This window comes from Sciurus carolinensis, chromosome 14 (assembly GCF_902686445.1).
Source record: "Sciurus carolinensis chromosome 14, mSciCar1.2, whole genome shotgun sequence".
Taxonomy (NCBI): Eukaryota; Metazoa; Chordata; class Mammalia; order Rodentia; family Sciuridae; genus Sciurus; species Sciurus carolinensis.
Window position 1 is genome coordinate 11,361,669 of NC_062226.1, and position 27,245 is coordinate 11,388,913.

General features: G+C 44.4%; 2 protein-coding genes and 1 non-coding gene across 4 annotated transcripts in view; 1 reads left to right on the forward strand and 2 right to left on the reverse strand.

The window, feature by feature from the left end:
• Strbp (spermatid perinuclear RNA binding protein) overlaps positions 1 to 3,946 on the forward strand; it is a 151,430-nt gene extending 147,484 nt beyond the window's left edge. Inside the window, exons 19-20 of one of the 2 annotated variants that reach the window (XR_007105055.1) lie at positions 96 to 928; positions 1,304 to 3,946. The gene's annotated coding sequence lies outside the window, so the exon portion shown is untranslated. The remainder of the gene's footprint in view (positions 1 to 95; positions 929 to 1,303) is intronic. The other variant, XR_007105056.1, reaches the window with a different exon arrangement.
• LOC124965092 (U6 spliceosomal RNA) lies at positions 1,985 to 2,089 on the reverse strand. The gene has a single exon (XR_007105098.1). It is a non-coding gene; the product is annotated as a U6 spliceosomal RNA (small nuclear RNA).
• Positions 3,947 to 4,205: 259 nt separating the features above from the next.
• The window catches only part of Rabgap1 (RAB GTPase activating protein 1), a 151,048-nt gene continuing 128,008 nt past the window's right edge, over positions 4,206 to 27,245 (reverse strand). Inside the window, 7 exon segments of the mRNA XM_047525843.1 lie at positions 4,206 to 5,850; positions 6,859 to 7,056; positions 8,633 to 8,704; positions 9,230 to 9,313; positions 10,134 to 10,238; positions 17,693 to 17,803; positions 18,232 to 18,324. Of these exon segments, the coding sequence (XP_047381799.1) occupies positions 5,728 to 5,850; positions 6,859 to 7,056; positions 8,633 to 8,704; positions 9,230 to 9,313; positions 10,134 to 10,238; positions 17,693 to 17,803; positions 18,232 to 18,324 (786 nt within the window). The 3' untranslated portion in view covers positions 4,206 to 5,727.

Genomic DNA, 27,245 nt, shown 5'->3' on the forward strand with positions numbered 1-27,245 from the left:
GTCATTGGCAATAATTTTATGTTGTGTGTTAAAAATCATTGGAAACCACATCCACTATGGACTGTCTGCCCCTCTGGGGCAATGGTCACATGTAGGACTGAACTTGACACCGTCAGCGTGGTTGAAGCAGCAGCCTGCATGTGTGGACTCACCAGTGCCTCGCCCAGAGATGCCTGGCCTTCACCCAAAGGGACCCTGCTGCCCCGACTCCCACAGGCAGCACCCACACTGTGGCTACTTTGCGCTGAGTATGTTGGACTCTGCTGTAGACTGATACTCTTGTCTGGCTGCTGCAGTTTGTCTGTAATGCCCTGACATGTTGCATTTTCCCAATTTGGATGAATAAAAATAAATGCTTCTGTGTTAATGGCAGCGGGCTGAACTGTTCTGTGCAGGACCCGCCCTGGTGGAACAGAGACGAGACTCTGGCTTGAAAGGTTCAAGTGCTGGCCCCTCTCGCCTGGCCTGCAGGACTAGCTCAGTACGTCTCACACACAGGATAAGGAGCTTTCTGACAGCCAGTGGGACCAGGGCCTATTTCATGTTCTTGCCTGTGATCCTTAAAATTCTGCTTCTCTGAGTGTGTGAAAAAGTTTACTCCCCTGAAACGTCAAGCTGGCAGTCTGGCTCATGAGTGCGAGTCAGAGTTCGCCCGGAACTTTTCACACCCCTCACATCATGTCCTCAGGACCATCCCAGGGGTTGGAAGACTCAGACAAGATCAGGAACCCAAGGCTCAGAGATAAAGGGACTTGCCCAAGGGCATGGAGTTTCTAAAATGCAGCAGCAATGGGACTCCAAACCTGGAGCTCTCGCTATTGCTCCTGCCAGTGCCCCTGCCAGTGCCCGCTGTGAGGTTCCTGCAAATGAGCGGCCCTAGGAAGCAGAGCCCAAGACCAGGGTGAAGCTCCTGCGACTGCCTGCAGAGGTAAGTGGGGAGCTGAGTGGACAGTGGCACGGGTGCTCACCCTGCATTTCCCCTGCACACCATCAGTTTGGCTTTACATCCACATTAGCGTTGACCAAAAGAAGAGCTGGCCAGACCTGTCCCCTACTGCTCCTTCCATCCTCACTCCCAGGTATGCCTTTCTGGGCCTGAGGGGAAAGCCAAGTTTTCATGTCTGTGACTGCCACAGGAAACTGGTTGTTGAGGGGGCCCTGGGGAGAGGAGGGGAGCTGCCTTGTTTTTCTTGGTCTTGATCCCTAGAAGAGGTGGCAGTGGTACATGGAAGGGAGGACCAGACTCCCACAGCAGACCATCACTTTCAAATTTGGGAATAACACCCAGTCACTTAATTCACAGGGTGTTGACGATTGCAGGAAAGGAGTGCGTGATGAGTCAAGAGCGGAGCGCCATAGCAGCTCAGCAACCCGAGATGGGCGGAGCCTGCTGCATAGAAGGGAAAAGAACTCAGAAAGGCTGAGCAAGATGCATCCAAGGTCATGAATGTGTTTGGGGTGCAGAGCTATGTCCATGTGGTCATCTTAAACCGGAGTCCTGCTGGAGTTAGAAGTACAGGCTAACACTCCAGCCTGTGTGCTTGGCTAGGGCCCTGTGAGCCCCAGTTTCTTCACCTTTAAAATGGGAGAAAGGGTGAGGAGCTTAGCGTTCAGGCCTGTTGTTCTTGGAGCAAGCACCTTAGTCATTACTGTGTTATGGTTCCCAGCCTCCTCTCCTACCACCCGGCCCTTACCCCATGAATCCAAGAGTGGGATTTAAATCCCAACCTCAGTTTCACACACAAATCTCTAAGCAATGAAATGACTCTCCCAAGCCACTAGGGCCCACATCACCTACCACACCCGCCTTGCACAGGCTCTTGCTTTCACAATTGTTGGGTCAGTTCAGTACTGGGAATGCTGTAGGCCTATCTTCAGCCCTTATGGATTCCCCTTTCCTTCTCTCACTGCTCACCACCGGCCACTAGGGTTTGAAAGTAGAACAGATGTGGAGACCTGGGGGCTGACACTTCTTGCTTTTTAAAAAAATATGGAATGCTTTGCAAATTTACATCATTCTTGTGCAGGGGTCATGCTAATATTCTCTGTATCGTTGCAACTTCGGTCTACGTGCTGCCGAGGGGAGCATTTGCCTTCCTTTGGAGCTGCCTCCTTTCCCCAGAGTTACGGCAGTGCCCTGGATCTGCTTGGCCTCATTCTCACCACCTCTTGGAGCAGTCTGAACTGTGCCCAGTGGCAAGATCAGAGCAGGAGTTCCCAGAACTGCCCTCCCTCCTGCCACAGTTAGTTCTCTTTGGCCCCTTGCTGCCCTTGCCCAGTTCCCTTTACAGCCAGGCTTCATAACATCCATGTCTACCTGACTGCCTCCTCCCTCCACTGCACCAGCCACTCGCTGGCAGCCTCCCAGTTGCCAGATCTAATGACCCTATAATGAGCTGCCCTCACCCAAGAAGGTGCCCACGCCTTTCCTTCCTTCCCTTGAATTTCCATTCCCAGGCCCGTCTAGCCCGTGCTTGACCTGTGCACTGTCTGGAGTCTCTTCTGTTCTCCTGCCTATAGGTTACAAGTTACATTAATGATTCAGTACAGAGCAACTGCCTCCCCAACATCTGGCAACACCTGGGGATGTTTCTGGGCATCAGGTGGGGTGTGTGCTGTCAGTGGGCAGAGGCCTGTGATGCTGATCAGCACTGTCACACAAGCTAGCCCTCATCACCATCAGCCAGAGACTTCTGGGTGACAGATTCCAGACATCTCCAACCAAGCAATCTCAAAAATCTATATACACTTAAAGCTAAATCTATCTTCCTGGTGTGCACTGTCCTCTCACCAAGTGTCCCTGACTCCATTCTCACTCTGTTCCCTATTCTGTCACCCCTGCTCAAACTAACTTCTCTTCCAAATTTTCTTCCTAAAGCATTGACAAGGAACTTCCCTGTGAAAGTTGGCTTAAAACTCTCCAGGGTTCCCCATTACCTTTCAACTTCCCGATGTGGTCCCAAATTACCCAGTTCCCTCGCTGTTCCTCCCCCCCACAAGTCATCCTCTTGCCTCTTTATCTAGCAAATCACTTAGTCACAAGTGCAAAAAGCTGTGTTACTATCATCTTGTCTGTCCTGCAAATACCCCTTCAGTGGTCTCATAGGGTTCTGTACCTCTGGAAGGTACTTACCATTTGGCATTGCAATTACTAACCTCTCTCCAATCTCAACCAGGAGCCCACCCTGAAAGGAGGACCCTCATCTGAGTTATGGAATCCTTTCTCTGGGCCAGGGGCAGAGCTGCAGGGACCAGTATTTCTACTGAGCCCCTACACTCCTGAACATGGGGCATTTGGGACTAGAAAACCATGGAGCGAGCAGGCTGGCCAGCAATATGGAACCCAGAAATATGCCCTCCGGCCCATGAGTGTTGCAAGGATCCCAGCTGGCCTCTGCAAGGACACCTGCATGGGCTGGGGCTCCCTTACCATGTCCCTTTCTTCCTGCAGGCATGAAGCCATGGTCTCTGCATTTTGGCCTGTTTCCATGCAAAGGCTGTGTGTAGGGGGATATATATTGGAGAGTAGGTCAAACGGGGAGGGAAGCACCTTCATCCTGTTGCAGAGGAGGAGAATGAAGGGCAAAGAGGGATAGCAGAAGGCCTGGGGGGCCTATGGGGCAGGTATGTGGAAGGACCATCGTAAAGAGAAAGTCCTGCCACCACTTTCTCCGAGACCTGCAGAGCACACGTGGGCCCTGGGTACCTTTCTGCTCCTTGGCTGTTGCCCTACACACCTGCACCTTGGCCCCGGCATTCCATCTCCCCTCACTGCACGGTGAGAGATGCGTTTATCGTCTTTCCACACCTAACTCTACCCTTCCTTCCCTCTCCTGTAACACCCTCCCTGACCTCAAGGACACTCAGGTTTCTATCCCTGTCACCAAAGCGCTGCACTCTTCAGGGAGGTCACACCCGCAACGACTGTAGGGGGGCTTCCTCTCTGCCTGTGTACACTGAATCATTAATGTAACTTGTAACCTATAGGCAGGAGAACAGAAGAGACTCCAGACAGTGCACAGGTCAAGCACGCAGCCTGGCCTCCCTCAGGTACACGTCTGTGGGTGGACCGAAGGGTACTGCCTGAGGCTCACAGGACAGCGCAGTCTTGTCCTCTCTTGACTCTTGTGCTGTGTGGGGCTGGGAAGGGGGACAAGGAAGGGAAGAGGAACATGTAATGAGAAAACTGGTTTTTACAAAGAAAAGCCATTTGTACCAAAATATTTAATGAATATGCTGTTAAAATAAAGCCAACAAAAGAAATAGTAATACAATTTTACTGGTTTATATTTCAGCTCAAAGTTGACACACAAACTACCCTAGCACAATGTCCACGCACCTAGGATTAGATGGGCTTACAGAGGTTTTGATAACTAAAATAAGAAAGACACAGAAAGCAGCGGAGGGGGTGGTCACGGGGGAGGGGTTGCCACTTGTTATCTCCCTTCTCAGAGGAAGGACCTCGGCAAGTGTTAGTACAGCCAACAGGAAGAGAGATACAGAACCACCCAGGGTCTCTATGTACAAACCAGTGCCTCCTGTCACCAGCCACCTCCACACTGAATGCAGAGGACCATTCATTTGCAGACAGCCTGTCAGCATATCACTATATAAATTAAGTTTTTTGTCTTTTGTTTTTTAATAAAAAAGGTGCTAAAACCTCCATCATAGCTTCGAAGTGAGAACCTGCAGCCCATCTGGACAGTGAAGTCTGTGCCCAGCCTCACTCCAGGAGGGCTCAGAAGCCGAGTCAGGAAGGGATTAGGCCAGGAAGGTGGCCTCACATTTACATACATACAACGCAGTCTTTCTCACTTGTATAACCTGTTGTGCAAACACACTAACTAGGAACCTTGAAGTGAGGAGAGCAGGGCCCAACAAACCTCAAGTGAAAGTAAGTGCCGAGTAACCATGTCAGTCAGTTGAGCGCATCAGCAGTCCTAGTCTGGGATTTAAACACTGTCAACTGGGTATATTGGGGAAGATATTTATATATATATATGTACACATGACACATTAAGCAAAATAAGATTTGTCCACATTATGATTAATCCAGCTTTTGCGAGTCACGTCACCCACCCAGCCTTGTGATGAAATCATTTTGGCAGCTAATGCTAAAGACAGTAAATATGAGAATTGCATAGAATTTATCAGAAACGTGAACAATGCTAAACCAAAAACCTGTGTCTCATATAGTTGAACAAAACTAGGCGGCTTCAACTATGTACGACTAGGAAACCCTCCTAATATTAAAAAGAAAGTGCTTCTCATGTCTACCTGGGGACCATCTGCAGGCACAGGCAGATAAGAATTATTTTAATTTTTGATCCCCCTCCCAATATATATAATATATTTTTTAAAAAAAAATTAAAGGTTTAGAAAAAAATCAACACATGGAAGGATCCCCAAACTCTGATAATGTAAACTCAGCCTTTAGGCTGGGTGAGGTGCTTACACGGGAGGGTCTGGGAGGTCACGCTGAGGAGTGATTTCTGGTGTGTCTGAGCAGCAGCTGAGCTGGCAGGCCTGTTGGTATCAGCAGTTCGGAGAGCCTTACCCAGAGCTGCCTGCTCAGGAGCCCCGGTCCAGTGACCTACCAACATGCGTGAACAGATCTAACTTAGGTACATTCTGGTCCTGGGACATGTCACAGAATCACACATCTGGCCAAAGAAGGCAACAAAAGGTGGCATGTTTTCTGAAGGTGTCTGGAGGCAGCCAGGACTCTCAGCAAGTCTCTTTCCCTTGAACACCGGTTGCTGTCTTTATGGAGCTCAGTGTTCGGTTAAACCAGGTCTTCTTGGCTGCCTGTACCTCATTGAGAGCGAGGCCTAAGTGGTGCTCCAAGTCCTGTAGGAGGAAAGATGTCCATGAGGATTTCAGCTTTGGTGTTGATGACACCCCCTCCCTAGAGCTGAGCCAGATGGAAGTTCCATCTGGAAATTTCCCCTGCCTCAAAACTGGCAGAGGAAGGTCTGTAATGCCTATAGACTGGGGAGCCTTCCCAGTTAAGACCTTATCTATCTTGGGATTTCGTACCAGGGGTTCTTTAACACCGAGCTACAACCCAGCCTTATTTATTTATTTATCTGAGATAGGGTCTTGCTAAGTTGCTAAGGTTGGTCTCAAACTTGCAATCCTTCTACCTCGGCCACCTGAGACGCTGGGATTTCAGGAATGTGCCACTGTGCCTGGCTAAGCCTTCATCTCTTGCCTGGTGTATTTATTAAAACCAGTGGTCTGCTAATTTAATGTCTCCCCATCCTGTTCACCAAGCAGACAGCTAATGCTCTAGCTATGATTACATCACTAATTTCCAACTAAAACTTTTAAAGTTCATTTGAGATGCTTCATACCCTGGGCCCACATCTTCTCTCTCAGTCATAGCACCCGCCTCCATCCCCTCCTACATGGAAGGTCTTTCCTAGGACTGTCTCCTCACTGGGCAGGCCTCTTCTTCCTCTGGCTGTGGAAAAAGCCACTCCCAATCTCCTGCCTCGATGCTCAGTGTTCCTTTTCTGCAGCTGCACGCCCTGTCCATCCTGACGGCTGATACCTTTCTGATTGTCCTGGGCAGTTCCATAAGCCTGGGCTTAGCTCTGCAATCCCAGACCAAGAACAGGCAGATGTCGACTGAACACGTGCAGGGGGAGCACACCTGCTGCAGCTCTGGACCTGACTGGGTTCCTTCCTCAGACAGCACGGGAATAGCGAGTACTGGGATTCTTCCAGGAGGATTATGATCAAAAGTGTGAAAGGGATAAAAAAGAACCTAAGCCATAAATGTCACTTCTGTGGCTTTTAATCCCCATCAGGGAATCTGGCCCACGGTGTGTGTCTGAGTGCCACTGACATTACCTGGATCTTGCATTCAGCTTCCACCAACTGGAGCTTGGTTTGTGCCAGTTCCAGCTCCATCTCTCTCAGCTGGTTCTTGAGTGTCTCCTTCTCTTCATCTGTGTCTTCATCTAACACCTCCTTGGTTGAGCTGATGCCCTTCACACGTCCTTCTTTGTTGAAAAGTTCCCGGCAGCGCTCACAGTCATCCACTTTTTGCTGTAAGTGAATGTCAGAGGTAAAGAGGCAAAGAAGAGAAACCGGCCTTGAGGATACTGTAAGCATATCCCCTGGGGGCAGGAGATCCACAGAAGGACATCTCTGTTAAGCACCTCAGCTTCTGATACCTGGCTTTTTTTGGAAACTGGCAGACAACCCATTGGGAAAGCTACCCGCAATGCTGTACGCTGAACAGTCACATTTCCAGGGACCCGATCAAGAAAGACTAGATAATATTTACCTACAAGGATTTTCACTGCAGAATTAGGGATAGAGAAAAGGGGGAGGAGGTTTTAATGATTCAAACAACTGGGAGAATGAAATATACTGTACTATATTTTTTTAGAAGTACACAGCCTCTAAAAGGTTTCTGAGGAATATTTTCTAGTCTGGGAATATGGCTACATGTAGGTTGAAAGAAATAGGACACAAAAATATATATAAAATATGGTCACAAATAATATTCCATGTCATCAAAATAAGATGCCACTGACTAATAAACATTATTTTATGTTCCTCTACGAAAATATTTTGCCAATTAAGCCACAAAAAGCCAGCCATTATAAAAGCTCAGGGCTGGGGATATAGCTCAGTTGGTAGAGTGCTTGCCTTGGGTTCAAATGTTCAAATCCCCAGCACCGCAAAAAAAAAAAAAAAAAAAAAAAGCTCAATTTCTCTATTTTAGGGATGGTAATGAAAAATAAACACATATCTTAGAAGGGATGAAATTTTACATATTAAAGGAAACAGAATAAAGACTGAAAGAATACTGACCAAAGTGCTAATAATGACTGTCTCAGGGGCAGGGTGTGTGCTAGGTTCAATCTCCAGTGCACACACAAGACAATTACTTGGTGGGGAACAGCATTATAAGGGTTCCTCGACATACTTGCTCTTATTCCCCTAATTTTCTGGAAGAGCATCATTAAAGTTTTAGAGTCAGAATATAAATGATATTTTAAAAACAGATGCTTTTGGTTAAACAATAACTATGATGGAGGCTTGTGCCACCTTGCTCCAGGTGTCATGGTGCTTTTCGCTAACGTGGGTACGGGCACAAAACTTTACTGTCCACTGAGTTGTACTTGTTAGTAAAGCATCTTTATCCCTCATTTTGTTAAATCTGACCAGAACTCTAACACAGATATTGCTTAAAGAAAGTACCAAGTTACAAGGTCTCCCCATCGTGGCAATAAAACATTAAAAAATGAAAGTCTTTCTGATATTTTGATCCACTATAGCAGAAGGAATGAGATCTGGTGGGGGAGTATCTCCACAGAACCTGGTAGAGAAGGCGGGTCCTGACCTCCGCACCCCACCCACTGCCTTCCCAATGACATTTGGAAATCCTGGGGCACTTGTACTTTGAGACCTAGAGCCAGATCCCATCCCTTCCAGAGAAAACAGGCAGAATATTGGGTGTAAACACTGAGCCAGGCTGTGACAGGGAGCTCATTAGGTACTCCTCTGCTTCTCACACTTGTTAGCTCAACACCCCCCCTAGAACCTGCTGTGCTGAATAAAGCTATAAAATGAACCAGGTGGTGTACAATTTCTTTGGTAAAAGAAGTCTTACCCGAATTTTCTCAATTTCTACTTTATTAGTGGTCTGCTGCTTCTCCAGTCTTTCACTCAACTGAGAACAAATCTAAAGAAGCAAAGAGAAAACAATCTCTTGAGCAACACAGTCATCTGTGTAATTTGGGCTTGTGATATACTCTACAGTGGGCAGCTGGAATATGCCAAATGGTAGTAGCACAGCACCAAGCAGGCTATATCAGGAGGGGTGTGAAGTTGATAGACCAGCAGAAGCTTCTTCAGCTGTGCCACCTCTGTAGCACCAGGGCTTGCAGGAACCTGCTGATGGACAACGGTCAAAGGTTTTGAAGGAGCAAGCTTAGTGCAGTGATGGTTCAAAACTCAACCAGGGAGAACTGGTTTCCAACCACAAGTAAAACTAAGTCAATAATCCCAGTCTGAATGCCCCCAAACACACAGTGGTTTTACTATTAAGTACCTACTATATGCTGGGCACCATGCCATGTATTCTACAAGACTATTTTTCTGAATCCTCACGACAGTACTTTGAGACAGGGATTTATTTTTCTCATTTTACAATTGACATTACAGGGAGAGCCAGGGGAGGGTGCACAGCCCAGGGACAGGGACCCACCTGCTTGTAGTCACCGATGATAGAACTGTTTTTTTTAATCTCAGATTCTGCCTTGTCAAGTTCCCGACGGCACATTTCCTTTAACTGAACACATAAGAAAACAAAAATGGATGTTTTAAGAGAAGTAGAGGAGCTCTGTCACTAACTGCTTAGTGCTGAGCCTTCCAAAAAGTACACCACCCAACTGAGGAAGAGCTCTGAGTCCCCCACCTTCTTCCACCTCCTTAATCCACGAGCAGCACTAATTCATTGTTCTTGATGCCAAAGGGGGACAAACCTCCAAGAATGTCAAACCCCACTTGGAACTGGGGCTTTTGCTGAAGTCCTTCCTGTTGGTGCCACTCCCCAAGCTGTGACCGCAGCTGAGGAGGAAGCACGAGCCAAACACAAGCTAAAGCGAGGGCTGCAGCTCTCAGCACCTCACTGCCAAGTGAGAGGGTGCTTTGCTGCCATTCGGCCCAGTCTGTCCCACCTGCCAGGGGCGGGCTGTACCACCCTGGAGGACTGTGGTGACAGAGGGCAGGGGCTAGCTCCCACAGCTCATCCAGTGACTGCAGCTCTGTGTCCTAGAAACTGGAGCGCTGGCTCCATGTTCTCTGAGGAAGACCTCAGAGGACAAGCAGCAGGAAAGCCAGACATTTTATGGCACATGCAGTCCTACAAAAATGCTAACCCTCTTCTGTGACACTACGATGCAGATGCACAGGAATTTCTCTGAACCCAATGAAGGACAGGCTTTGGCCCACTGCCGCCTCCTAAACTTTAAGAACCATTATGTTTCACAGACTAAATAAAAAAGACCTTGGGAGACAACCTAAAGCAGCTGGCTGCCTCCGGGTTCTCTCGAATTCCCACCCCCAGCAGGGCAGGCACGGAGGCGTGTGGGAGGCAAAGCTCCCCTCACCTGAGCAGACTCCTCTTCCAGCCGTCTCTTCTCTTCCTCTGCATCAATTAACTTCTGTTTCGTCATCAGCAGTTCCTTATTCAGTGCATCTGCCTTTTCCTCAGCCTGTGGTATTTAAGATGTGCCGTCACAGTATAAGAACGAAGGACTGAAAAGGGCTGACATCACTGAGCACAGCCCCATTTTAAGACAGGGAGGCTGATCCACACAGGGAGAACGTCATGCCCACTGTCACAGGAAGCCTCGGCTCATGTACAACGGTGGGCCAGCCTCCCGCAGGAGGGCCAAGGGGCCAGGGTGCAGCTTCTGGTAGCAAACAGGCTGGCTCAACTGCCAGTGTTCACTGAACACGTGTCACCTGGACACGCCATGGAGAATTCTAAGCTTCAGTTTCTCTGTCTGAGGGACAAAGTGTTAGAAGTATTCAGCACAGTGCCTACAAGTAAGTGAACTCTCCATAATAGATAATCACTGTCATTTTTTTTTTTTTTTTTTTTGGTAACAGGGATGAACACAGAGGCACTTAACCACTGAGCCACATCCCCCCATCCTCAGCACTATTTATTTATTATTTTGAGGCAGGGTCTTGCTAAGTTGCTGAAGCTGGCTTTGAACTTGTGATCCTGCTGCCTTAGCCCCTTAAGCCACGCTGGCATATTTAAATTTTTTTGTGTGTGGGTACTGGGGATTGAACCCAGGGATGCTTTACCACTAAACCCATCTCCAGCCCTTCTTATTTTTAAAAATTTTGAGATAGTGTCTAAGTTGCTCAGGGCCTTGCTAAGTTGCCCAGGCTGGCCTCAAACTTGTAATCTTCCTGCCTCAGACTCCCAAAATTGCTGGGATTATAGGGATATGCCACTGTGCCTGGCTGTCATTGTTGTCATTATTACTATTATTATTATTATTAGGATACTAGGAATTGACTCAGGGGCACTCAACCACTGAGCCACATCCCCAGCCCTATTTTGTAATTTAGAGACAGGGTCTCACTAGTTGCTTAGCACCCTGCCACTGCTGAGGCTGGCTTTGAAATTGCGATCCTCCTGCCTCAGCCTCTTGAGCTGCTGGGATTACAGGTGTGCCTGGCATTATTTTTAAAAATAATAGACTCTGGAATTTTCTTCTTCCAAACGGTCTATATTTCCTCTGCTTCATCCAGTAAGTTCTGCATTTTGCTATTGTTAAGGTCGCCCCATAAAGGAGGCTGTCCCTTTCCTGGCACTTTCATTTTATTATTTTCAGTGGCCGTGTTCCACCCTAGTCTTTTTCTTAATACATGCAAACATCTAATGGGCATCCAGGAAAAAACTGTATCCCTGTGTCTGACATCTGAGCTCCTGACACTGGTCCCTCCCAGGAAAACTGAAGAATGACCCCAATACCACATTAGAACAAGGTCATGGTCTAGAAGAGAGGGTCTTTGCTGGGCTCCATAGGCCACCTCCCTTGGCAGTGGAGGGTGGCTTCCTTGAAAGTGAACAGGTTTCTGGAAAGATATGATGAAGTGGCATAGCTGGGCTGAGCTTTGCACTCCATTCTACCTCTTCCTGCAAAACTTTAAGAGAACAAAGCTGGGACCTTAGATGAGGAACTGAGAATTTGTATGACATGCAGATTCAAAAGACCATTTACTACTGGCAAACTGTACAGGCACATTTTCCAAGAGCTAGGAGCTTCCCTTTCTGGAAACAACTTGCCATCATCTCCTTCTCCAGCTCAAACCCGATACACAATCAAAGGGGAAATGAGGAGACTCAGGAAGCAGGGGAAACAACTAGTAAGGAGAGTGAAGACTAATTACAGATTTTTATTCCATTTTAATCAAAGGAACCTGTAATTTCTTGCTGTGGACTCAGCTGACGTCTCATGCACCACAGTGGGCACTTAACCCTGCCGTGGGCTGAGGTCTCCTCCTGTGTCATCACTGCCAGAGACGATAAACACTGCTGAGAGGGACAGAAGAGCCAGGGGAACTGGGCCTTCTAACTCAGAAGTGCCCACCTGAGGAAGGGAGGTGGGGAAACGGCTTCCCTAAGCTCTCAGGGCTCACACGGCACAGCTCTTGCCTTCACTTCACCTGACTGGGCCCAGCATCTGTCCCAGCACTCCAGAGCTGCCTCTCAGAACCGTGTCGTTTGGAAGGTGCACAGAGGCTGCTGACCCAACCAGTGTCTTCTTGATGGCACCGTATTCATAAGCAAATGAGAGGAGAACATCTGGGTTATAAACACAGATCCAGACTTCCAGTCATGATGGATTAATAGGGATCAGATTTATCCTCCCATAGTCAACAGCAAATTGGGCAAAATATATGATACAACTGCTTTCAGACACTGAGAACGATAAATACAGAACTGTGGTTCCAGGAAGAAAAAATCCCCAACGTGTATGCTACTCCCACCCTGGCTCCTGCCTGGGTTCCCAGCAGAGCGTGAGGGCAGGTCAGTGCACTGTGGAGGGGATGGCTGAGGTAGCTGGGAGCTGTGGAGCAGAGCTCTGGAGAAGAGAAAGCTGTGGACAGTGTACACAGCCGTGGAAGAGTCAAAATTATGCAAACACCTAGTTAAACCAAAAAGAGAACAAAAAGCAAACAGGATGAATAGAAAACGAATTCCTACCTGGACAATGCAAAAACTCATTTTATATAAAGACACAGTCATTTAAAAATTAAATGGTGGAAGATAATGTACCATGCAATACCATGGAAGTTAAGAGTGGTATGTCCATGCCAGACATAGCAGGTTTCAGAACAGTTGAGTATAACCAAGAGACAGAGAAGGCCTAACAATCTAAAACGTATGCAGAAGCTCAAATTATGTGAAACAAAACCCTACATAATTGAAAGGAGAAATAGATAAATGCATAAATAGAGAAAGGGAATTTCCACACTGCTCCTCTCAGTCAGTGACAAGTGGGGAGAAAATCACAGTCCACAGAAGCCTTAAACGTCATCATTGGCCATCCTGACACAGAGCAGGTGACCCCCAGCAACAGGACCCAGACTCTCCACATGCACAATGTGGAGAGCCACCGGGACTGTGCTCAGATTGAGCATGTCCTCTGACAACCAGAGAACTAAATTAGAAATCAACAACAGAAAAATTTCTTCCCTAACCCTTGGAAACTAAGCACACATTAATTCACTTGTGCTGGTCAAAGATAAAATCATAAGAACTAAATAAAAATAAAAATGCAACATATAATGCAGTGAATGTAGAGGCAATAGTGCTCACATAGAAATAACTCACTTTTGAGTGCTTACTTTAGAAACGAAAGGTTCAAAATCAAATTTTCAACCTTCTTCTTTAAGAAGTTAGAAAAAGTGCAAGTTAACCTACCAAAAGTAGAAGAAAAAAGATAAAAAGCAGAAACCAATGACAAACAGAATCAATAAAGCTAAAAGATGACTTTTGAAAACATCAATCCAACTGATAAACCTCCCAGCTTGATTCAGGAAAAAAAGGAAAAGACACAAGTTACCCCATGTTAGGAATAAAAGAGGGGCATAAGGAAAATGGGGTGGGAGGGCGCGGGGGACAGAAAGATGGTAGAATGAAATAGACAGTATTACCCTATGTATATCTATGATTACATGAATGCTGTGAATCTACATTGTCCACAACCACAGATATGACAAGTTGTACCCCATTTGTGTACAATGAATCAAAATACAGTCTGTAGGGGCTGGGGATATAGCTCAGTTGGTAGAGTGCTTGCCTTGCAAGCACAAGGCCCTGGGTTCAATCCCCAGTACTGCAAAAAACAAACAAAAAAAACAAAAAACAAAACAAAACAAAACAAAATGCAGACTGTAAAAATAAAAAAGATTTTAATAATTAAAAAAAAAGAGGGGCATAGATACAGACTCTATAAACACCCAAAGAAGGAAATAAAAAGTTTATATCACTATACTTGACAACTAAGATGAAATGGATAAACTGCTTGAAAGACAAACTATAAAAATGAGCACTGAAGAATTAGAAAATTTGGGTAGCTCTATTATCTAAAAAGAAATAAAATTCACAATTAAATAGGTTCCTATAAAGAAAATTCCAGGCCAACATGCCTGGAATTATGTCTTTAGGAAACTAAAGGCATAATCAAAGAACTTTGTAGAGTCCTTAAGAAAACAGGAAGGAGCAATTCCCAGTTTATTCTATGAGATATGAAATGCCCTGATAGCAAAACCAGACAAAAAACATTACAAAAAAGTCCAAACACACTTCATGAACATAAAACTAATAAAAATTAAAATGTTTAATAAAAAAATAGAAATTCCAATGTATGGGTGGTTTACACTTTAATTTACTTTACCATATTAATAAAATTAAGGAAGGAAAACAATTACCTCAACAGATGTAGGTAAAGCATCTGACAAAATTCAACACCCATCGTGACAAGACCTCTCAGCAAAGAGGAACAGAGGAGAACTTCCTCAGTCTGCTCTGGGCAAAACCCACAGCCAACAACTGGAAGAAGGCAATGACATCCACTCTCCCCATGCAACGCTGTTCTGAAGCTCCTAGTCAGGGCAGCGAGGCAAGAACAGCTGGTAAAGAAGTGAAATTCTGTCTTTATTTGGGGATGGTATGATTGTGTGTAGGGAAAATCCTAAGGGGGACAGGGGAGAAGCACTACTAGACTAAGAAGTGATTTCAGCAAGGTCAAAAACTAGTTGTACTTCTAGAGACTAGCAACAATTGGACAATGTAATTAAGAAACCACCACCACTTATAAGAGATTAAAACAGGTGTAAGTCTTACAAAACTGACAACTAAAAAGAATTGCTATGAGAGACTGAAAAACACCTTATTAAATGAAAATTATAACATGCTCATGAATTGGATGGCTCAATCATTGTTCAAATGTCAATTCTCCCAAAATTCATTCATAGATTCAATGAAATCCCACTAAAATCTCAGAAGGCTTTTATTTCTAGAAACTAACAAGCTAATTCTAATCTTTATATAGAAATGCCAAGTGATTTTCAAAACATCAAGGTCAGAGGACTCACATGACCCAATTTTAACATTTATTATAAAGCTACAGTAACAGACAGTATGGTTTTGGCATAAGGACAGCCACACAGATCAATGGAGAAGAAAAGAGAATTAAGTAGATCTGCCGGCTGGGGTTATAGCTCAGCGGCAGAGTGCTTGCCTAGCACATCTGAGGCACTGGGTTCAATCCTTGGCATAAAAATAAACAAATAAAGGTATTGTGTTCATCTACAACTACAAAAAAATTTAAAAGGAAGTATATCTGTACATACAGCATCAACCGATTTCTGATAAAGGGGTCAAGGTAATTTAAAGAAGAAAATTGAGCAACCTGTTCATGGTCACAGAATTAGTAAGCAGTGGATTCCAGCAGGTGGGCTCCTGAGTTGGGTTTGCCCTCATGTCATTCTGTCTTAAGGTAGAGGAAGAATCACACCAGAGGGGACTGGGACACAGTCCTGGCAACCCTTTCTTTGCCTGGGACCTTCCGAAGATTCCCTCTCATTCCTTCAGGACCAGGGTCAGTTCTAGCCATTACTCCCACTGCAGAGAGGAGAAAGCCTGGCTGGAGTTATCCAGGGATTAAGAGACTGCCATGAAATTTCTCCACAGCTGCTGTGTGAAGAACAGCGAAAGTGACAGGTGATGAATAACAAAAGTGTTATAAAATCAACTGGAAATACACAGAGGGTTCTGGAAACTGTATAAGCCTCACACTGTAGCTTTTTTTTTGGGGGGGGGGGGGCGGTGATGCAGGAAAGGAAGAGTTGAAAGGAATGAAGTTCTTTTGAAAACCTGAGTCCCTGAAGTCAAAAGAAATGTGAGAAGACCCATAATTCTCACTGTGGTGACAGGAAGAACTTAGTTGATTTTTGGTGATGGTTCCAAACAGTCCAGAGAGATGACTAACTTGGAAATGAACGTCTCCTCACCCTATAGATGCTGCAGGAGGCTGCTCAGCCTACTGAGGACTCTGAGCTCTGGGGTCAGGACATCTGGGTTTCAATCTGAGGGCTCTGCCTCTGACTAGGTGGGTAACCTGCATAAGATATTTATTTTTGCCTAAGTTTCCTTGTCAGTAAAATGGGCATCACAGCACCCCTCCTACAATCTGGGCTACCTCAGCAAGAGGGCATATATAAAGCACTCAGAGAAGGGCCTAGCACGTGTCAGTGCTCAAGAAGTCAGTTACTGTGTGTCAGAATCACCAGTCATTGCTCCTTGTCCCCTATTTATTATGGAGACAGGTGGCATCATTGGAAGAGGCTGGGCATTTCAATTAGATGGGCCTGAGTTGGACTCAGCTCTGCTTCTTTCTGGATGCTTCACCTTTCAAGCTTCATGACTTAACAAAAAATTCCCATCCATCCATGGAGCCCATGTTACTATCCTTACAAAGCTGAGACAAGGAGAAGAGGTATGGGAGTTTAGTGAAGTACTTAAAAGTGGCGCCTGGCACCACAGATCATCAGTAAAAGGGAATATTTATTATTATTATTTCTCACTTCTGTCAGGAATATGACTTAGTTCTTTGACTGCTATGTCAGAATAAGACTCCTTGAAAAGGTCTCACACTGTTCAGGGCAGGTTTCCAGTGTTATTACCAGTGGGTGTCAGTGTTATACAACGTTTTCATAGACTTTTGGTGGATGTCAAGGACCTCCTGAAGTTCACAGACTCTACAGAGTCAATATCTCTAAAGTGAGACCCTGGTGAACTTTCAGCAGTCTGAACCTATCTCTAGAATCTTAAGAAACCAACCAGCAGAAAAGTAATTCCAGGAGCCTGGTACGGAAATCAAAGGTAGAGGCTGACAAACTACAGCCCATGGTCAAATCCAGCCCATCACCTATTTTTGTAAATAAACTTTTACTGGAAAACAGCCATGTTGATTCATTTCCATCTTGTGTATGGCTGCTTTTACACCAACGTCATAACTGTAAGTAGTAGCAACAGAGACCATATGGCCCAAAAAACCTTAATATTTACAATCTATCTCTTTTCTAGAAAAAAGTTCACTAGCCCTGAACTGAGCCATGAATAAGAAACTGCTTTGTCTAGGGGAAGCTTGCAATATAGAAAACAGAAAAGCACCCTTCCAGGAAAAGCATCATCTCAAAATTTTTCAGGTTAGGAGAACAAAGAAGAGGAGAACATCTACTAACAGAAACTACTGATTACACACTGCTCAGGCACTGAACTATGTTCCAGTCTGCAATGGTTATTCAACAGGTACAAAATACACAGGATAAAATCATTTCTTCTCTTGGGGGAAGTTAAGGAAATGATAATGATCAAATGCTGCCAACGTGGATAGCCTCAGAATCAAGTCAAAAGGTCTCTTTGTCCCACCATGCTTGGGAAAGAAGCCCAGGAGCTGTGTGCAGGATGAGAGGAGTGTGGTGACTTAGGGGACAACCAGGATACCCTGCGGAAGGGGTGAGGTTATCAGAAGCTCTGAAGGTAACTGGAGAGTGAACACTGAACTGCAAGGATTTCAGTTGCTGAAGAGAAGCGTCCGTGTGGGCTCTTTCCCTTCAGACCCACCACACTTACGTTATCCAGGTCCTTCCGCAGTGCAATCTTGCTAGTCACCAGCTCATGAGCCAAGTCATCGTTTTCCTGTTCCAACCTCATGTTAGCTTCTTGTAGACGCCTATTCTCTCGCTGAAGGGCAGAGAGAAACCGGTTACAGACAGAACAAAACCAAATGGAAACCACAATTTCTCAGAGCTAAACCTCAATGAATTTGAGTCCTATGGAAATAATAAAGAGATGTGGATGGTCCTAATGTTTCCAAATAAACAATCTCCTATTTTCTATCTCCACAAATTAATACTTAACTGATTCCAATGACCTTGTTAAGCAGCTACTTCATATTAACTGTGACGAAAGGCCACTGAACTGTAACAAACTGGGCAGTTGGTTTAGAGCAAAATAGATCTTGCTTTCTTATTTGCAAACTCAAACTGCAACTTGAGTCCAAAAACAGTAGAACTGAATTTTAAAAAGGACACGATAATGCTAGTTATAGGTACAAATATCTGACACGAAAAGTCAGAAGTGCCTTATGTTATCTGGCTAAGCAAACGAACCTCAAATCGTTCAATGGGGTCTTCCCGCTGGGCCTGCTGTTCTCTCATGTTGTGATATTCTTTTTCATATTTTTTCAGCTTCTTCTGACCAATCTATAGAACAAACCACAGCACAAATTAAGAATAATCAGGACATGGTGATGCTTCAGCACCTGTGATGAAGACCAACTCTTTGCTGACCTGGGTGACTCTAGACACTATGGAAGTGGTGTTTCCCATTTTGGGATGGATATCATCACAGCAGGGTAGAAGCCCAGAACCCTGTTGGGGATATTTGGTTCCTAAGGTCTTCACTGACAAGTATTCAAATAAACACTGTACAGATGGCCCCTTCTGAGTTCTGGGGTCTAGTTGCCCCTAGAAATAATAATAAACCATGATTTTACTTACATCTTTGGCCTCACAATCTCTTCACAGGGGTTACAGAATTATCCTACAGGCAAGTAATGGAGCCATCTGGAAGTGATATAACTTAACCCAGGTCACTCAGCAAGGGACTGGCAGATCTGGAACTGGATGTCCTGATGCTGAAGCCCATCTGAAGTTCAAGCTGCAGCCCCTTCAGTCTCATTCCCTTTTCTCTCTCCTTCTGTGCTGCATTCGAACAGGCGCAATTCCCTCCACCTTTCAACGCACTGACCTGTGGGTCACTCCACTGAGAAGCCCTTTTCCCCATCCAACTATTGTCCTCTTTCTCTCAAGCCTTTCTTACCAACCACAGGCCTGCATCTTCTACTCTACGGCATCATGGCCCTCCTTACCTACTCCCTCTCAACCTGCCGAGCGCTCAGGAGAAAGGTGGTTCTTTCTCACTCCATCCACGAGGTCCTACCGCTCTCCTGCTTGACTTTGCAGCTCCTGGATTTTCATGCTTCAGTATGACAAATGCTCATTTTCCTTCCAGGAAACTCTTCTCCCTTTTTCTATTTTCTTGGCTCTCCTACTTCCTATCAGATTCCCCCACTTTACTGGCTGGCCCCTTCTCTTTCTCCAGTCCACAGCATGACAGAGGATGTAACTTCAAGATACATTTTGTTTTCTCTTTTTCTCTCTGAATTATCCATGTCAACCTGTCATGATGTGCAATTCTCTTTTGTTTGATTCCCTCTTTTAAAGTGTTAACTCACTTCATATGGTGTTTTTTAAATTATATTTTTTAAAATTGAGATGTAGCCAGGCACAATGGGACATGTCTGTAATCCCAGCGGCTCAGGAAGCTGAGACAGGAGGATCGCAAGTTCAAAGCCAGCCTCATTAATAGCAAGGTGCTAAGGAACTCAGTGAGACCCTGTCTCTAAATAAAATACAAAATAGGGCTGGGGATGTGGTTCAGTATTCAAGTGCCCCTGAGTTCGATCCCCGGCACCAAAAAAAAAAAAAAAAAAAAAAAAATGAGATGTAACAAATAAAGTGGTAAAACAGGAATGAACAGTTTAAAGTATGACTATAAAGCCAATGTTCTTCCCTTCTCAAAGCTTCAGTCATCAGCACTGATCAGTTCATCTACTGTTAGCTCCCAGGTCCAGGTAACCAGGAGCTAGTTCAGCTCAACTTCTTTTTTCTACAGATGAAGAAATAGACTACACAGGTGACGAGATGGACCCAGGTTTGCAGCATGTTGGTGTGGCCACTCCAACGCCTCTGTCTTCTTCAAGCTGCCTGGTGTCTTTACTCCCACTGCCTCTGTGGGCACCTACTTAGTTTGGGGACTCACAGGTCTCCCTCAGCTGGAGCTCTCCTCCTGGAGTGTGGCTGAAGAAGAACAGCAGCCAGTAAGACAGCCTGGGCGCAGGCTGCAGTCTAGAGAAAGATGCCCACTGAACACCTAGGGTAAGGTCACAAGCCAGGCAGTGACGTCTTTAAACTCAGGTCTTTGTAGTTCAAGGTCAACGTTGGGGTGAACTTTTATTGTGTACCTAAGTTGGTAGAGTGCTTGCCTCACGTGCACAAGGCCCTGGACTACCAAAAAAAAAAAAAAAGCTTTTTGTGTACCTAAGTGATTCACAATAAAAGCACCTAAATAATATATCTGTGTGATCAGAAAATTTATAAACAATCTAAACAAATCAATAGTATGGGAACAAAAAATAAATGAGGCTTGTGGGTAGCAAACACCTTCCTCTCAGTGCTCTCTGTAGTCCTGATAAATGGGAGGGAGGGCAGTGGGTGATGCCTTCTCCAGCACTTTCTAAAAAAAGAACTGACACCAAATCCTAAATATCCCAAATCTTAACAAGAATTCAACTTTGCAGTCTCATGTTGGGGTAAAGAATTAACATTTCCCCCATAAACATACATTTTAAAAAACTAATTGCAAAATAATCTTTCACATTTCATTATTCCTGATTAAAACTGCCTTACTCTCACAGAAAAAGATTTGAGTCTTCCTCTACAGCTGAAGTGTGAGGAGTACCTCAGAAATGCTGGACCCTGCACACATATCATCTGACTGGCTCCTAGATTTTTGTGATAGGATGTGGGCATTTCTTTTTGCTTTTCCCATGTTTTCTGCATTGAACATAATTTTTTTATAATTAAGAAATAATAAAAATGTTATTTAAAAATATATTCTCACAATTGTTCCTAGCTCTCTAAGACAAAGCCCTGCCCTTTTCTCTAGAAAATGGTTAACCTCTCCTTTCTTCTCAACTGGCCCACAGGGGTCACCTCAGGAGTGGATGAACACATAGCTCTGCCATCTTCCCTGCCACTTGCTGGTCCAGAATTCTGACCTCTTCACCATTTCAGTATCTCCCATCCTCAGCCTTACTTGTTCTCAGTTTCCTTCTTTCTCCTTCAAAATGCCTCACTGCCTACCCCCACCCAGCCTCACTCCACAAACAACACATACCATGACTTCTCACAGACTCAGCTGATGCTGACTTTTGGAGCATGGGTGGCTGCATACTAGAACCAACTAGTTCAGGCTGTTTCTGAGGGGCAGACCCTGTCAAAAAGGATGTCTGTCTTGGGAATGGAGAACCAGGAAATGCCAGCAGTAGAAGCAACAATTCAAACCTCAAGCCTTTGCAGCCAGGACCAAACAGCACCTCTCAGCCTACTTGTTACATTACCAATGTCCTCTCCAGACCAGAACTGTCTCACTTGTCCTTTACCATATACAAAGGAAGTGCCCAGAAATGCTTGCTAAATTAATGAGAAAGGACCCTCTGTTCCCTGCACTGACCACTCTCCTGAGTGGAAATGGCAACCTAAGTGGATGTACAATGCAAGTCTGTTTCCTCTGCTGGGACATACCTGGCACCCCTATTCACCTTCCAGATCAGAATCCAATACCACTTCTGGAACCCTTCCCTCACACTCCAGGCCAGGTCTTTTAGTTACATCTTCTTATAGCATCAAGTGAATTCCTCATGGCACTTATCCAAAGTACACAATTACTTAGGTGCTTACTTCCCACCAGGAAATACACTACATCTATTCTGCTAACTCCTGTACCTCTGGTACCTAGCTCAATGCTTGGAATATAGTTGAGAATCAATAATCAGATGTTAAACAAATCAAAGGTAAAAGGGTGAAGGCCTTCTTTTCCACCTTGTAAGGGTGCAGTACAGACATTTACATTACTAACTAGTTGAACACAACCACCTGCAGTGTTCACTGCTAAGTGTCAGCAACATGAAATATACCTAACTTCCCATATGCAAACTTCACGAGGGCAAGAACTTTATTCATTGCAAAATTCCTAAAGCCTATCATAAGGTAAGCATGAAAACACTTAATGAACAAAGACAAACTCTCTACTCTTAAACTTCCAAGATTCAGCCAGGTGTGATAGCCATGTCCGTAAACCCAGTTACTTAGGAGACTTGCAAGTTCGAGCCTGAGAAATTTAGCCAGACTGACTCAAAACAACAAATAAAAAGGGTTGGGGATGTATCCGAGTAGTGGAGCACTGGCCCAACACGTGCAGAGCCCTGGATCCCATCCCCAGAGCCACAAAAATACATTAGTAAATAGATAAATGGATGGATGGGGAAAAAAATGCCCAAGATTCATTTTGTCTCTTACTTATAAAATCACATTGTATCTGAGTTCAGGAAGCAAGAAAAGCTGTGGATTCAGCTCCAGAACTCTGAGTCACACCCACTATTAGCTGACTTTGTAACAGGGGTCCACTTCAAGATTTGAATACAGCTCTGAGGCTTATTTTTAAAATAAGCCTGTTTCCCCTTCCTCTTCCTCTCCCCCTCCCTAACCTGGGGGCAGGGAACAAGATTACCTTGAGTTACCTGTGCTCCACAGGAAGGAGGTATCTGCCAGGGATCTAGGAAATGACTATCTCCTAAATTAACAAGTGAATGTTAACACACCCTTAAGGGTACACCTGGAAGGCAGCCTTGAAGAGCTCCTTTAATCCCCCTCTTCCTCCTGAAGGGGAGAACCACAGCCTCTGGGACAGGAGTCCCCTGTGTTTCTCCTTTGCTAGCAAAGCAATAAAAGGTCTTTCCTTTTCCTTGAAACCGAGTCCTTATTACTGAATCAGCACTGGGGACAAGGACCGAGCTTTGGAAGCCACAGGTTCACACAGAGGTACTTTTGCCCTCAAATATAATTAAACTTAAAATTCAATTCTTGTTCTGTTTAGATGTACCTTCATAGGGAAAAGAACCTTAACAAATTCCTGGGATAAGACTGGGTTTGTAATAATTTTATGCCCCAGTGCAATTAGCATAGTGGCTCCTAACACTCAGGGAGAGCAACACTTTGAAAGTCTCCTCAGCACATGGCTCTGAGTACAGAAGTCAACCTTCCCTCCTTCCCCACAACAAAGGGCTCTACATACCATTTCAGAGGGCTCATGGGCCCCCTGAAGCCAATCCATGGTCCCAGGTTAAGAAACCTTGAATTAGGAGGTAGAGATTTATACATTCCAGTTTGCTATTTTGGAAGAAGTGCCAATTCAGTCCAGAACACCTCTCTTTTGGTCACTCATTGGTCATAAATCTGTCATAGAAAATGGACAATGTGCTCTTAAATTATATGCTGGGGAAGCTGGTCCCTGTTTGGTCTCTAAAACAGGCAATGCCATCAAGGATGGAAAGAATCAGAGTGTCTACTGATATAGGCGGGAGAGAGGTGGTACAGTCACGTAAGAGTTGAACTTAGTGCAGGTGACAGACCAAGGCTCAAGTCCTGGCTCTGCCAGTGACTTACTGTGCAACCAAAGCAAGCTGCCTAATCTAAGCCTCAACTCCATAAAAATCAATGGTCCTTAGAAGAACTATTGTTATGAAGGACAAATGATACAAAAATGCATATACAGTGCTCAGAAGACTGCCTAGCACACATCAAGGTCTTTTCAATAAACGGTAGTTATTACTTGTTGATGATCTTACTATCTGGCATCTTTTCCTGAATCAAGAGAAGGAATAATTCTTTGAACATGTGCTGCAAACAGTGAGTCATCGAAACAACATCCATTTAACAAGAAAAGTATTAAACAGGTTGTCCTTTGGAAGAGATGCCGATTTCCAGGTCTGGCTTACGCATGTGTTGAAAAGGTCAGAACTGCTGCAGGGTTGGAGTCACAGGGAGTTCAGGGAAGGCAGGAGGTTGAATGTTGGTTGCTCTGCATGTTGTGTAGCTGAATGATAGGGTTAAGTAAGAAAAGGGATCCAGACTCCAAATCCTGAATGCTTTGGGTAGTAGAATTAATAGGAAGCTAAATAAATAAATCTAACACACATCTATCTTCTTGCTTAAGAATGCCTAGGGTAGGGATTGTGCTTTTCAGTTGCTAATTAAAAGAATCTGTGATTTACATAGGATTTTTCAAGATAGTAAGATGCCTCCACAGGGTCTATTTTATTTAATCCTCTAAACAACTTTCTGATGTGAGTAGAGCAGGGATTATCACCTCGTTTTGAAACCAAAATTATAGGTAATCAGGTCGAATGGAAGAATGGAGGCCATCTGAGTCTGGGAAGTTGGAGACCACCCCTGGGAGACTGGAATGTCAGTGTCTCCAGAGCCCTTTGATCATCAAGGTTACCTGCCTGACTACCCCACCCAAAAGTCTGCAGACAGGGAATTGCTAATTAATGCCTCTGGGCCCCTGCCAGCTTGAATCACTTCATTTGGCCCTCCCCGCTGCCCTTCTGCTTCTCACCTTTTTGCCATCTCACCAGCATCTCCTGGGCCTAGTCACGTAGACAGGAAGGAGAGAGATATGGGGGAGAGAAATACCCTAATCTATGAAAGATGCAGGGTGCACTCTTGGGATAGCAGAACACCAGCCATGGCTCCCTTCTCCCTCCCGGGAGAAGTCTGTGTTACCTTTAAATAAAACCTGTTCATATGCTTGCCCTGGCGTGGTTCTCTGGTGTTATACTTCAACATCTGAGGAAGGTGTATCAACTTTACTGATAAGGAATAGAGACCTAGATAGATAACTTGTTCAAAGTCAAGGACCCAGTGTTGTGGCAACACTAGCACAAGAATACAATCTAGGGTGATTCTCATTCCACAGGTATCTCTGTTAGCACACTGAGTACTACCATGTAAGAACATTTATAAATACTTGTTGACTTGCATGGACTTAAGGACTGAACTCTGAATGCCCGGTCAGAGGATGTCAAAACAGGATAGGCCAAAAGACCAGTGGTGTTTGAAGGATGTGCACAGCAGTGATTTTAAAGACATCATCTTATGTCTCTCTCACTACAACAACCCTGCTGTGCAACCTATCCAGGGTCATGGGTCATGCGGCAGAGGCACAGTTAGGATAGGAGCCAACTCTTTGGAACTCCATGGCCTGCGCTCTCAACTGCTTGAAATGAACAAACATTTCATTTAATTTCTGCATTTTAAAATCTGTTCAAATACTTTACACTCAAACTCCTTGAAAGATCACAAAACAAGTAAGGAATTCTGTTTCTATTATCAGATGTTTTTCTAAAATACAAGAAGAAAATTAATAGTGGAAGCCACACTAAGTAAGGACCAAGGAGATGAGCTTATTAAAGAAAGAAGGTAGTGTCACTGCTGCCCTTGCAACAACTGGCAATATTTAGGCTTTGTTACAGAGAAAAAGGCACTGCTCAAGTTTTCCCACGAAATTCACTGCTAAAAGGTAGGAACAAAGAAACAACACTGCAGTCTGGTCTAGTTAAAAGGATGTCTGAATTTAGCTACAGTGTATAGAGTAGGTTTCAACTCTGACACAGGCTGAACTGCCTACGATTACATGATCAGCATTCACCAAAAGGGGGCCAATACAAAAGCAGCTTTTGTCCCATTCATTCAATCCTTCATTTATAGCAAAACACAACGTCTGTAAGCACTGACTTTAGAGTCCGAATCTCCTTGGATCCAAACCCAACTCCATCACTTCCTAACACCCCTTGAAAATTTACGTCAATTCTCTTAAGCATCAGTATACATCTCTCTAAAAGAACCTCAATGGTCACTGTAAGGATTAATTCACCATGTGACTTCACACTTGAAGTGTGTCCACATCAAGAAACAAGACTGATGAAGTCAATGCCTCATGGGGTTAAGGATACTGAAGTATACTAATCACAAATTATCTGGAAAGACAATGAAGTTCAAATAGTATTGCTTTTAGCAATAAAAATATCCCCTAAGGGCAAACACTACTGAATGCCAAAGGTTTTTCTGCTTCTCCAAACAACAAATGGTTAAAACTTCATTAACCTAGATAGAGATAATGCTATTTGGTTTTTGTAAACTCTTTGCTTACAAGTAGTCTGAAGTCTAGTACATTCACTTTTTCTTCAAAATATCAAACTCCAAGGAAGCAATGGTTTAGAAATTCCATTTTGCCTCAGGCAGAATTCTAAGCAAGGAAACACAAACAAATCAGGTCCATTATTCAGGTCTGATCTAAGGAACTCACTGAGCCATCTCCTACAGCATGGCTCTTGCTTCTTCCAAATGACTATCACACATCAAACTTGTCAAAAATCCTTACACAGAACAAAGAAAGCGCTTTTCAAATTTCTTGAATCAAAAATTTAAGACATAGGAATAAATTTTTTTAACCACCCCCCTGCAACACACTATGCATGACATAGTTATGAGTATGAAATGTTTTGGAACTCCCAGGACCGTTCATGATCTGAAACAATCTATTTGAAGTAGAAGTGGATATTCTACCAGCAGCTGAACTTTTCTACCTCAGGTCACTGACCCATAAAGGGAGAGAACGCAATGGACAGCAAACTGTGTATTAACAACAGGGATTCTAACTCCTCAAGAAACGATAGACTCCATAATAAGCTCACACTTTTAAGGAGAAAGAGGGAGAAGGGGAGAAGTGAAAGGTCTAGAAAGAAGTAAAGAGGCCCACTTCAGGCATACAGATTTACAGAGAAAGGAAAGACTTGTGGGCAGAGAATGGAAGTCTTTTTGAGCAACACACCCATCTGGTGGTCATTGCAGGTACTGCCACACCACATTTAACTCTCAATACACTTTTGCATAAGAGGTAGCAGAATGGAGCACTGGGAATTAGAATCTCAAGTTCTAGTAGGATTCCTGTCACTGTCCCACCAGTACCTTTTGAGTAAGTTACTTGACTTCCATAAGCTTCCGTCTGCATGCTTGGTATGCCCTACTTGATAGGATACTGGGAGAAAGAACTAAGATGCTTGTAGGAACCACACAAATACTAGAAATTATAGCAATATGATCACAATGTTAAAACACAACAATGACCAAAGAAACTCATTTGTTTCCTAGGCACCTGAGGCAGAGTTCTCCTAATTCCCACCTTAATCAGGGAATACAACTAAGTAAACCAAGCAACAATTTAAAAATAATGGAATAGGATATCAAAAAGTTGCAGAGTTAAAGGTTTTTTTGCAAAATTCAATGCCACGAAGTTCAAGTATTAGCTTCCCAACCATTCACAAATCATAAAGTGCCTTTTCCATGTCCAGATGATCTAGAGTATTCTCTGTGCACTTGCCAATGATTCTTTTTAAACTGAACTGGCACACAATTACTGTGAATTATCACTCTAACAA